We start from the raw sequence: 13,186 nt of genomic DNA on the forward strand, positions 1-13,186 counted from the left end.
GTGATTCAGCTGATTTCCGGCTGTCATGCTCAGATCGATAGATTTTGAAACTGTGCATTTTTGGTGATACGTGACTTCTTTGGAGCAAATTCACTCTGTGTATAGGAAAACCAGTATCCTACATCTCCCGTAGAAGAAAACCCTGTCTAAATTGACCCACGTACCACGCATTGACGATCAAAAATCGATCGACCACCCGACCTCCGCTGCACGCGCAGCATGCACGAGCATAAAAGACAAAGGAACTTGTTTTGAGCACAGCTGTCTTGCTGCCTTCGCTTTCCCTTGAGTCATTGGGTTGGCGTGGCTACTCACCATGAGCAACCGTAAATGTTTCACCGTCAACGAAGCGCTGAAATCTCTCCTGGCCTGGGCGAAGATGAGACTGAACGTTTTGGCGAGGAAGAGAGCGCCATTGAAATTGCAAATCAATCTGAGGACGGGAACGATGACTTGCGATGACCAAAGTGAAGATTATCTTGAACAGCGAGTGAATGTGGACGCAGCAGCAGAACTGTAGGTTGTAACGACTGAGCCCAAACCTTCCCAGGCTACCTAGTAGGCTAGTACCTCCGAAGCTGCGCAGCATGAAGATTGTCCATTGAAAAAAACCTTGGTGTGAAAGTTGTCGCTTGGCGATGTATTTAGGAAAATACTCAAAATAGTGTGGAATAAATGTCCGTAACTTTGCTATCCGGGGATAGATTTTCTATCGTTTTTTTCTCCATGTGATTCGTACGTCTTCTGGCTACCAGAATAGCAAAAATCGGGATGACGTCCTTTTTCGCTTGCTCCGGCTCAGGGTTGAGATCAACCCGGGGCGAAATTTCAACCTGGATCAGGTGCAATGCGTCATGAAAATGTGCCAGTCAATCTGTGTTCATGGCGGGTTGGAACTTGACCCGGGTCTAACTCAACCCGGAATGAAACGCCTCATGTAAACACAACCTGATTACTAACACGAACCACACAACACCCCAAAATGCCAGGGAAAAAAACGTCAAGTTATCCGGACATTCTAATTATCCAAACATGTACCCACAACTAGGGCTTAAACGGTCACAACTTTTTGCATGACCGGGTATCCTCTAAAGTAACGGTCGGATAACCGGTTATAACCGGTTATTGAACTTCCCCCAATCAAAAGTTCCCGCCAATGAGCGAAAATACGTTAGCCTTCATTGTAGACATATGCCGGCAGTTAAAGGGGAAGTTGAGCCTAACCCTCCAGTTGTAGTCCTCGGGGTGCTGAGTCGAATGGTCTTGGTCCGAGGAAGCTGAGACGCTACCTTCCTCCTCGAACATGGTTGAACAAGCGGTCACGTGTTCCTGCGCACACCAGTCACCTGGTCACCATGCCTAGCCTAGTGCTTGCAGGGTACAACTTATTACAGCCTGTTTTGACCTTTTTTGGGTGCACTCCTGTCACTCGAGTTGAACTCGAGTTCAACCTTGGTGTGAAAGTTGTCGCTTGCTGGCGCGGTGACCACTTGACTTGGGCACGCAGCAGCACGGAGGGCGGGCGGGCGTGCGGGCGTGCGTGCGTGTGTCCCATATGGTGTGTCCCATATGGTGCAGTGGTATGTGCAGCGATTTCCAATCGATAGGTTGCGGGTTCGATTCAGGACGATTATGGTCACACACGTCTTTCTTCTCTTTCTCAGACTCCTCCTGACTTTTCTTTCATTCTCCTGGGTGGTTACCAACAGCCAGTGCATGCCGGAGTATGTGGTGTGATGTGTGTGCGTGAAAAAAATTAAGAAGACCAAAAAGTAGGGATTCACTGGCCAGAAAAGCCACTTCATAGCTGTGTGGTGTAGACCAGGCTAAATAGTGGTGGTCAATTCTTCAGCCTTGCAAGCTGTTGAATGGTGCAATCCCAGCACAAGCTGCTATGGCTTCTGCTGTAGCATCGCTATCATCGCCTCCGGCGATGGGCGTCCAATGGTCCAATGGTCCAATGGTGTGTGTGTGTGTGAAAAAAGAAAAAAATGGAAAAATGAAAAATAGGGATTCACTGGCCAGAAAAAGTCACTTCAACAGCTGTGTGGTGGATACCAGGCTAAAAATAGTGGCGGTCAATTCATCAGCCTTGCAAGCTGTTGAATGGTGTAATCCCAGCACAAGTTGTTATGACTGTCTAACATAGCTGTTCGCTATCATTGCTCCCGCGATGGGCATATCTAAGGTCTAAGGTGTGTGTGTGTGCATGTGTGTGTGTGCGTGTGTGCATGTGTGTGTGCGTGTGTGCATGTGTGTGTGCGTGTGTGTGTGTGGGTGTGTGTGGGTGCATGTGTGTGTGCGTGTGTGTGTGTGTGTGTGTGCATGTGTGCGTGTGCGTGTGTGCGTGTGCGTGTGCGTGTGCGTGTGTGCGTGTGCGTGTGTGTGTGTGTGTGTGTGCATTCACGTGCGTGTCTGTACGTTCGTGTGCACGCATGTGCGTGGCAATGGGGCGTTTGTTTCTCTACGTCCGAAAACAGGCTACGAGCGATTTGGAGCAGCACCTCCCGGTTCGCAAACCGTAAATGTTCTCCTATTTCATGTATGTGGTGCTCCAATCAACGGGATCATACATGGCCATCTGGAATATTATTACTTATATAACAAAGACATCTTCAACGTGTATGCGAATTCCGTCACGGAATTCGGTAAAAGAAAATACTTATTCAAGTATGAAACACCGATTCGCAACCATGACGTACCGTTTTTTCGGGAGACGGATCTGATTCCTGCACACTCCACTTCCCAGCCGGACTACATACATGGCGATGACAGAAAGCAACGGACTATTCCGTTTAATCCGTCAACTCAGAACGGAAGTCGAATACTCTGTTCAGTGTACGAAGCTGTCGATATTGAAGTCATCATAATCAATAAAGGTAGGAATCTGCATTGGCTTAGGGGCCGTCCAAGGTTACCAATAATATTTTCAAAACGAAAAGATTTCGTGTGGGGGGTGGGTGGGTTTGATGGAGTTTCGTTTTGAAAATAATTATTGGTTGCAGATGGAGAATTCCCAGTTACTTTTGGGTGTCCAAAATTGACATCAATATTTTATTGGAATTCGTTTTACCTGCAGAAAAAGGTGGGTGGGTGGGTGGGGCCTGAAAAATACTAAAACTTTTCGTTTTGTAAAAACAATCGGTAACCCCGGATGGTTCCTTAGCTGGTGCATGCGATGTGTCGCTGCTGTTAATTATTTATTCCCGTAGCTATGCACAAGACACTGTTGACAGATGCGTCGACTCTGCTCCTGTCTAACAGGTTGGGGAAGACACCAGCTAGGTGTATTATTATTATTATTATTATTGTAAGTAAAAAATTGGAGGCAGATCCAACTTCGAAAGAATAGGTGTCAGCACCGACGCAATCCACACAGGCAAGTAAGCCAATTTGGTAACCGAACGTTTTCGTTCCCTTCTGATCATGGGTAAGTACAGGGAATAATTGAAAAATGTCAAAATACAGCAATTTATAGAGCTACAGCAAAAGTATAGATCGAGAACCTCGCGCTATACGTGTGGAAAAAAAAATTAAATTCAGGGGTCGCGCTTGTGGGCTAGTACTTGGACATCGCAGCCAGTTTTGATTCATCACGCACGCAGCACGTGCGAGGCAGGGTCGTGCAGCCAATCAGAGTTACGGAAAATTCAAAATATTGCAATAGTTGGGCGATTTGTGAAGGGTTCCTTGGCAGCCGTTTATCTAGCTACGGCGTCGAAAATCGCAAGGCTGCTTTGACGGCCAAGTACGCGGACATCTATCGAAAGAAATTTTGAATGCGGTCAAGTAGAAGGGAAAACCGTGTGTATGGTTTTTTCTGAGCGTTGTCGCCCTGCTTTCCAGTATTCTGACAGTAAATCTATGTCGTTTGCAGGCAACCTGCCTACACTCAAGAGAGAAATGCATTTCACACAAATCCATTAGAGGTATCGTTACAACGTTTCGGTCTTTATGACCATCATCAGGAATGAAGTGGACATGGAAAGAACAGCAGTATAAAAGAAGGAGGCAAGCAAGCAAAGCGCGGTACATAGTGATAGCGCGCGTAGAGAAGTTCAAAGCACGTCATGGCGGGTGTGCATTGCTACATGTACATGACAACACAAGCACAAACGGCGAGGAAAGTAGATACTGCGCTACTATGCAGCAGTGATACAAGCACAGTTCCAGTCTCACACCACCAGTGAGTTGTGTAGAGCCCCGCGCCACTCGCAGCAAATAACAGCTGTATTCAATGCCGGCAAGTTGCCTGCAAATGATTCAAGTATAATGAAGCTGCGTGAAGCGTCCTTCAAAATTTTGAAATCTATGTCGTTGAGGAAACAATTGATTCGGTAGATTTACGGAGGAGATTCTAATAAAGAAAATGAGCCCTCGATCATCGAAATCAGAGAAGACATGGCTGCCAAGGAACATTTTGAAGACTGCACCGACGGCCAGGCGTGAGCAGCTCGCGCGATCGCGCAGTGTCGGAAAGTCCTTGGACTGCCTTCGAGTTTATTTGGTGCGCCGATGTGATCAGAATGATCTGCCTGCTGCAACGCTTTGCCCTGTGTCTTTGTTGTGGAACAATGTTCATGTACATTCATTGCTTCCTTTCTCCGACTCGGCGATGCCGCGTTGCTGGACCATGAAGAATCCAAGACAAACTCAAGCCGACACCGTGCGATTGTGATGTTTGTGTCATATGTATCATACAAGTGCAGTCCGTGCAGTACGAAAAGTACCGATGCGAGTGAGATGGATGAAACAAGGAAACCATACCGTCAGTAAGTCCCGATAGGATCGCTTTCCGTAGCAGGCGCAGGCGCGTAGTCAGAGTGGATACTTTGCAGTCTGGTATCCATACGTGGTTGGCCAGAACGATGTCGACAGTGCACTACTACCAGCTCGTGCACAAGTCTACTACAGGCGCTGACTGCACGCGTGGAGTCTACTGTTCACTGAAGAAGAGCTCGCATGGGTTTACATGTAGCCTCGAGTAGGCTATAGCCTAGGACATCTTTGATGCATACGTGGCACTGTGACGCCGAGACCCATGATTGGCAGAGTCCATGTATTTCACCAGCACAGCTATTAACTGGCATTGTGGATAGCGCCTACCCAGTCCAATGTACATTTTGTCTTTCAACATGATTTGTAGGTTTGTGTTCTCTTTAAAAAAAACAAAAAAAAACAATCTAGTCTATGTACATTTGTGAAGCTTGCGCGTAGGCTTGCGCATGTAGTTGTTTGACGCGCTGTGAAAGGGAACTATGGTGTTCGAATACTTATGATAACATTGTGTATGCATTTACAATTATTATTCACGATTTGCTGGAGTTACTTACGTGGTTTGTTATATTCTTGCTCAGTGAAGTCCCTCTGCAGAATAACTCTACGATGTGTCACTATCTGACAGGGTTTACTGTCACCCCGTATCGGGTGCAAGCACCCACTGACAGATCAAACACTTTTCTTTCCTCATCTTTGATCTTTCTGTCTTCGTCCTGCTCACTACTGTTTGTCGTTCGAATTTCTGATTTATTTATTTATTTTGCTTCTGCATTTCTGCATTTGTTTTGCACCATGTTTTCCATGGATACGCGGGCTGTGCGCAGCAGCGCACCTTTCTGGGAAGACTGGTATCGTTTTAGGTTGCGTCCCGCTACCCTTATTTGTTGCGTGTAGTACGCTGGTCTCGTTTGTGCTGCACTTGTACGCGCACGTTTTGCCAGGGACAGCGGTTTTGCATTCGCTCTTCTTGGCGCAGCCAGTTCTCTCTCGCGTCTCTCTCATTTTCTCTCTCCTTTCAACCATGCATAATTTGTTCCTTATCTGAAAAGGCTGTGATCTTTTGTGTGACGGTGTGCACGGGGTGCATGACTGAGTGCCTGGGAAGGTTTAGATAACAAAGTGGTACCGAAACCCTGTGAGAATGTCCAGGCGTATCGAGGCGTTTGTGAAACCCTATCGTGGTAGTGGCGATGATTTCGAGGCCTTCTGGTCTAAGTTTTTAGTATTAGCGAACCTCCAGCAGTGGAGTTCGAGCACAGACAAGATGAACAATTTACCGTTGTTTCTGGAGAACGAGGCCTACCTGGTGTGGGACGAGCTTTCGTCAACCGACAAAGCTGACCCGGATGCGGTGAAAGCAACTTTGAAAAGTGCATTCAGTACGACGCCTGCTGCGTCTTTCCAGAAATTTCGTGCCCGCACGTTGCGGACCGATGAGAGCGTCGAGGGGTACGCTGCAGACTTGAAGAAACTGCTAGTTGGTGCTGGCCAGAAAGTCGCGAGTGACGGCAAAGACCGTGTAGTCATCGAGCAGTTCGTTGCTGGTTTGCCCTGGGAGTTTCAACGCCAGTTGCGAATAAATTGTTCCATGGAGTCTGTATCTGACTGTATTGAGTATGTCCGTCGCTTGCGGAGCGCGGAGGGTACATCTCGTCCGAAAGAGCCGGTTGGCGCTGCGGCTGCTAGCTCCCAACGCAGCCGGAATGTTTTATGTTTTCGTTGTAATCAGGCTGGACATATTTCCCGCAATTGTCCCGCAAACCGGAGTTCTGGCAGCAGCAGAAGTCATGGCAATGGTGGTGGGCGGCCAGCTTTGACCTGTTTCTTCTGCGATGAGACAGGTCACGTGAAGCCAAACTGTCCGGAGTACAAGAAGTGGCGCCAGTCCCGCCAGCAGTCTGACACGTCCTGGCGTGCAAAGGAGTCTGAAGTGCAGGCCGCAGCACCTGAGCGCACGCCTGATCCATGCCTCTGTGTGCCTGATGCGAATGCATGCTCTTTGCCGCGTCTCCATGTGGATATTGCTGTGGGAGAACAGTCTGCTCGCCCTAAGGCAGTCGTGGACACCGGCGCCAGCCGCAACCTGGTGAGCCGGCAGCTGGTGGAGGCCCTGAATGTGGATGTTCGTCCGTCCGAACTGGCAATTTCGGCTATTGACGGCAACAGTGTGCCTATCCAGGGTGAAGTTTCGCTACAGGTGTCCAGACTCGATGATGCTGTTTATCTGCCATGCACTACGAGTCGGTTTCTCGTCGTCCCTGATTTGCATGCCGTTGGCTCAGATCTGGTCATTGGCCTGGAACTGATTTCCGCACTGGGCGGTGTTGACGTCCAGTATGATCATGGCGTGCTCACTGGTGTGACGTTTGGCACGAAACCGCAGACCATTGACCCAGTTGCAGCTCCACCCGAGAGGTCGACCCATGACCATCCATATGGGCATGTGACAGTTACCAGAGATGACGAGGGTAATGTCACCCTAGCAACGGATGATGGCCAAGTGTGCTGGGACGCTGCTCGTAAGAGATGGGAGCTGACCTGGAAATGGCAAAGTGGGAGCGAGCCTCAGTCGCCCGTTGGCTGTGGCATAGGCGAGTACTCTCGCTCGAAACTGACTGATGAGCAGGAGACCCTGTTCCAGCAGGAGGTCCGGACTTGGATTGACAACGGCTGGCTGCAGCCGTATGATGTGGACCAACATGGCCAGCCCAAGTGTGTGCTGCCTTTCCTTGCTCAAGTCCAGGAGCACAAGTCGTCCACTCCAGTTCGCCCTTGCTTGGACTATCGCAGGCTGAATGCCTGCATCATCTCACATCCTGGCTCAGAAGCACCTGCCTGTGGTGAGAAATTACGGAAGTGGCGGCAGGCTGGACCTGCATCTGAGTACGTTCTCCTGGACATTCGCAAGGCCTACTTACAGGTCCATGTCGCACCATCATTGCTGCCATACCAGGTTGTCCTCGTCGACGGCCAGCGTTACGTGATGGAACGGATGGCGTTCGGTCTATCCATTGCCCCCAAGTTCCTAGACATCATAGTGAAGTGGGTCTTGCGTGACGTGGTCGATGCCGACAACTACGTGGATGATATCCACGTGCCGCGTGACCGTGCTGCCGAAGTGTCCTCTCAGCTTGCTGCGTTTGGTTTTGAGACCAAGCCTGCAGAGCCATTGCCTGATGCCCGTGTTCTGGGCTTGCAGCTCCATTCTAGCGCCACGGGTGAAGTCTTGTGGACCCGTCGTCAGGGTGTTGATCTGTCTGTTCCACCCACGACTACGAAGCGGGAACTCTTCAGTTGGTGCGGTCGGGCGCTCAGCCATTATCCCGTCTGCTGTTGGCTTCGTCCGGCCTGCAGCTTCTTGAAGCGCCTCGTGTCTGGCCAGTCCGCATGGGATAAGCCTGTCTCTCCTGAAGTACAGCGGTTCCTCCAGGAACTGTCCGATCGCTGTGTGCGAGAGGATCCTGCTCATGGTACGTGGCATTCTTCCTCTACTGGTTCTGGTTTTGTTGTTCATTGCGATGCCTCTGATGTTGCTATTGGTGTTGTTTTGGAGTGTGATGGTTCTGTCCTGGAAGATCGTTCTTGGCTCCGGCAAAAGGACGACCGGCGTCATATCAATCTTGCTGAGTTGAATGCTGCCTTGAAAGGCCTCGAGCTGGCTATTGATTGGAATGTCTCTTCTGTTGTGCTCAAGACAGACTCTAAGACTGTCTTTGGTTGGCTCCAGGCTGTGTTGCGCAATACTGAACGGGTGCGAGTTAGTGGTTTGCAACATGTCTTGGTTCAACGTCGTCTGCAGATCTTTACAGATTTGATTGAGGCATCCGGTATTTCGGTCACAGTGGAATGGGTGCCAAGTTCTGAGAATCATGCTGATGTACTGACTCGTGTTCCGCAGCCGTGGGTTGCTCATGCTAAGAAGTTGTGTTCTTCTGCTGATGTCGCTGCTTCTGCCCCCTCTTCTACACTTTCACATCCATTGGAGTTTGACGTGTTGAAGTCTGGTCAAGCTACTGATGATGCTATCCAGAGCGTTATTCGCGATTTGTCTCGTGACGTCTCTGTTTCTGATCCGTCGTTCTGCAAGTTTCGTAAGCAGTTGTGTGTTATTGATGGTCTATTGTGTCGCACTTGGCGTGACCCCGTCGACGGTGAGGTACTGGTTCCTGTTGCACCGCAATCCACCGTTCCCGCTTTGATTACTGCTGCTCATGCCAATACAGGTCATGGCAATTGGGAAACTATGTGGCGTTCTCTGTGTCAGTCTTGTTTCTTTCCAGGTATGTCTTCGCTATGCCAGGCCTATGTGCGTAATTGTCAGGCCTGCCAGGCTGCCAATCCCCGCAGTGGTCCACCAGCTCCTGCTGTTCAGAATGACGTTCCTGTCAAGCCGTGGGACATTGTCCAGATCGATACACTGGAGCTCGGTGTCAACCAGACCGGTCAGTACCATTGTGTGTTAGTGGTTGTCGATATGTTTTCCCGTTGGGTCGAGGTGGTACCCTTGCGGCGTCATGATGGTCGCTCTGTTGCAGAGGAATTTCTGCGTCTCTGTTTGAAGTTTGGTCCGCCGCGTGTGGTGCGTTGCGACAATGGTCATGAGTTCCGCAATGCTATTGTGTCTTCTTTGTTGGATGTGTTTGGTGTTTGCGTTCGTACTGGTGCGGTCCGTCACCCTCAGTCACAGGGTGGCGCCGAGAGATTCAATCGTACTATTCTCACTCTTATTCGCAAGGTGTTGGATACTGCTGCCGATTGGCTAGCCGAGCTAGAGATTCTCCTCTTCTTCTACCGTACTCGTCCGCATAGTGAATTGAAGATTTCTCCCATGCGTGCTATGTTTGGCTGGGAGCCTCGTGCTCTATTTGTGGACGGTATACCATCTACTCTTTCGTCCTCTCTTTGGGTTGATGGTGTGTGTGATAAGGCTGCTCGGGTTCACGACTATTTGACGGCGGTTGTTGCAGAGCACGCCCCTGCGCCTGTTGTTGAGTCGCCTTCTTGTCCGTATGTTGTTGGTGATCGTGTTCTATTGCGTAACCCTGATCGTCGCCAGAAACGTCAGCCCCCGTTCGATTCTGGTTGGTCAGTTAAACATGTTATTGGTCCTGCCAGTGTTGTGATTTGCCGTGTGCATCCTGAGTCAGGTCGTCGTCAGGAAAAGGTGGTCAATGTCGAGCTCTTGAAGCGTGATGTTGGTTTGGTTGTTCCTGATGTGCCGTGTGTTCCTCTAGTGCCCCCGCCTGATGTTGGCGATGTTCGCGTTGATGGTCCTCGTGATGATGGTGATGATGATGGTTGGGTTTGCTTGGACATTTCCCCCCCATCTGATCATCTGGTTGGTGGTCATTCATTACGTCCCCGTGGTTCTCTGCAGCCCCCTGCTCGCTATCGCTAGGCATCTGTTTTCCCTGCTGTATGTCATTACATGTATGCCCCATCCAATGTTATCAGGTGGAGGGGTGAAAGGGAACTATGGTGTTCGAATACTTATGATAACATTGTGTATGCATTTACAATTATTATTCACGATTTGCTGGAGTTACTTACGTGGTTTGTTATATTCTTGCTCAGTGAAGTCCCTCTGCAGAATAACTCTACGATGTGTCACTATCTGACAGGGTTTACTGTCACCCCGTATCGGGTGCAAGCACCCACTGACAGATCAAACACTTTTCTTTCCTCATCTTTGATCTTTCTGTCTTCGTCCTGCTCACTACTGTTTGTCGTTCGAATTTCTGATTTATTTATTTATTTTGCTTCTGCATTTCTGCATTTGTTTTGCACCATGTTTTCCATGGATACGCGGGCTGTGCGCAGCAGCGCACCTTTCTGGGAAGACTGGTATCGTTTTAGGTTGCGTCCCGCTACCCTTATTTGTTGCGTGTAGTACGCTGGTCTCGTTTGTGCTGCACTTGTACGCGCACGTTTTGCCAGGGACAGCGGTTTTGCATTCGCTCTTCTTGGCGCAGCCAGTTCTCTCTCGCGTCTCTCTCATTTTCTCTCTCCTTTCAACCATGCATAATTTGTTCCTTATCTGAAAAGGCTGTGATCTTTTGTGTGACGGTGTGCACGGGGTGCATGACTGAGTGCCTGGGAAGGTTTAGATAACAGCTGTTCGCGTTCGCTGTGTGAACACACACTGCAACAGTGCTGCACAGCACCGGTGCAGTGCGGACTCACGCCCACTTTTTGCACTAGCGAAACCGGAGTCGAAATCGAAGTCGGAAAGTCACAGCCTTTTTGTTTCCAAAGCTTTCAGTTTGTTTCTATTTTCTTGTTATTCTTCGCCACCAATTTCTAAGTTCTGCCAGTGTGTCAGGTGCAGGTGTGAAGCGATCTCACCAAACGAAAATTGGAGATTTGTTTACAGCGACTTCTTCCAAGCGTCATGATAGCGCCATCATAGCGGTTGTTCAGACAACTCTTTCAAGGGCTGACGCCCAGGAGTGGACGGCTCATGCAAGTAGTCGACGACCTTTTTGTTGGTTTCGATTGTTATTTTTAAGCCGTGTGCATACTACCCTGAGTCTCGCCACCAGAACTTTCCAACCATACAGGAAACCAAATAGTACGCCCTGTACGTCGATGTGCGGTCTTGCCACCCACCGCAGGTGCTAAGACAAATACACATTGGCATCAACAAGAGACTGCAACGTATCTCATGCAATGAGGAAGTGTTCAACGATGCTAAAACGTTATACGAGGACGCACTGGCCTCAAGTGGCCACCCAAAAACCATAACATACACGGATGAACTGAGCAACAAGAAGAAAAAAGCGAAGAAAGGGCGCAGCCGCGATGTCGTCCGGTTTAACCCGCCGTACAGTACCACGGTCAAAACCAACGTTGGCACAAAGTTTCTATACCTTGTCAAGAAACACTTTCCTGAAGGGTCGGCGCTACACAAGGTGTTTAACAAGAACACAACAAAAGTAAGTTACAGCTGTATGAAGAACGCAGCGTCGATTATCAAAGGGCACAATGCTGGAAAACTTCACTCGCGACCGCCAGTTGTGCCATCGTGCCCCCTCAACGGTGACTGCCAATCTTCCGACGTCGTGTACGAGGCGCATGTAGCATCCAACGAAGTTAAGACCTACGTCGGCATGACAGCCACCACATTCAAGCAGCGCTACAACAAACACACTTCTGACTTCCGCCATGAAAGGTACGCCGCATCGACTAAGTTGTCCAAGCACATCTGGGATCTGAAAAACGAGAACCGCGGATTCGACATCAGATGGGAGATCAAGGTGGGAGCACCTTCATACAGTAACATCAGCAAGAAATGTGGACTATGCCTCACCGAAAAGTTCCACATCCTGAAAGCTTCAAAAGCTGCCTCCCTAACCAAGAGAAGTGAGCTGGTATCATAATGCCCTCACCAGCGCAAGTTTCTGCTGGCCACCCCTATAACATAGACAGCTATGACCGCTGCGGGTTTTTTGACGTGGAAGCTTGTGCTCGTTTTCGTTGCGCTTGCCTTCCCCTCTTTGGTCTTTCCATAACCTTGAACCTTCCAAGTTGGAAGGCTGTCGGTTAGCGCTACGGAGATGTGTTGAAGCTAGGTGTCAGGACGTCGAATGTCTCAGTACTCTGTCAGTTTTGTGCCTAGTTGTTGCACTTTCTGACTGTATATAGCATCTAGTTACAGTGGTGGATAGTTACTCATAAATCGTTTCCAAATGTCCTTTTCCTTTCTACTTTTATTATTGGCTCAATACCCGAGTTTCAAATTGCACACCTGATGAGCCGTCACGAACCATACGGCGAAACGTACGTAGTGTGAAACAACTTGTTTTGTAGTCAACTAGTCCATCACAATGTCATGCATGAGGAGTACTGTAGGAGTTTTGATTTCGGCTTGTACAATTCGTTCTCGCAAAGCTTCCCCCTTCTTAACTTATCTTTGATATTTTTGACCCACCCAAGTTGGGTGGTGTGCTGCTTTGCTGCTTTGAATTGTAGTTAGACCGCTTTGTCAGATCACCTACTGGTCTCGTCATCGTCCTGTAACAATCGACATTCTTTGTTCCGTTGGGACTGTAGCTTGTGCTCGTTTTCGTTGCGCTTGCCTTCCCCTCTTTGGTCTTTCCATAACCTTGAACCTTCCAAGTTGGAAGGCTGTCGGTTAGCGCTACGGAGATGTGTTGAAGCTAGGTGTCAGGACGTCGAATGTCTCAGTACTCTGTCAGTTTTGTGCCTAGTTGTTGCACTTTCTGACTGCATATAGTATCTAGTTACAGTGGTGGATAGTTACTCATAACTCGTTTCCAAATGTCCTTTTCCTTTCTACTATTATTATTATTATTATTATTATTAAGAAAGGGCTTGCTCCCCACACCGGAGCTCGCGCTATTCCGCCGACTTCACTTGACACTTGACTGACTCACGACTGCCAACC

At 49.0% G+C, this 13,186-nt stretch overlaps 1 protein-coding gene across 1 annotated transcript; it reads left to right on the forward strand.

The window, feature by feature from the left end:
* Positions 1–5,920: 5,920 nt before the first annotated feature.
* LOC135826645 (uncharacterized) lies at positions 5,921–12,158 on the forward strand. The gene is made up of 2 exons (XM_065339248.1): positions 5,921–10,081; positions 11,394–12,158. The coding sequence occupies exons 1-2, from the start codon at positions 5,921–5,923 to the stop codon at positions 12,156–12,158; spliced, it is 4,926 nt and encodes a 1,641-aa protein (XP_065195320.1).
* The last annotated feature ends 1,028 nt before the right edge of the window (positions 12,159–13,186 follow it).

The sequence above is a fragment of the Sycon ciliatum genome, chromosome 10 (assembly GCF_964019385.1).
Source record: "Sycon ciliatum chromosome 10, ocSycCili1.1, whole genome shotgun sequence".
In the NCBI taxonomy this organism is placed as follows: Eukaryota; Metazoa; Porifera; class Calcarea; order Leucosolenida; family Sycettidae; genus Sycon; species Sycon ciliatum.

Excerpts from the sequence above, each read along its gene's own strand:
- LOC135826645 (XM_065339248.1), top strand. The coding sequence starts at position 5,921 with ATGTCCAGGCGTATCGAGGCGTTTGTGAAACCCTATCGTGGTAGTGGC. Across the intron at positions 10,082-11,393 it reads ATGGTGATGATGATGGTTGG|GTGCTAAGACAAATACACAT; the intron begins GTTTGCTTGGAC and ends CACCCACCGCAG.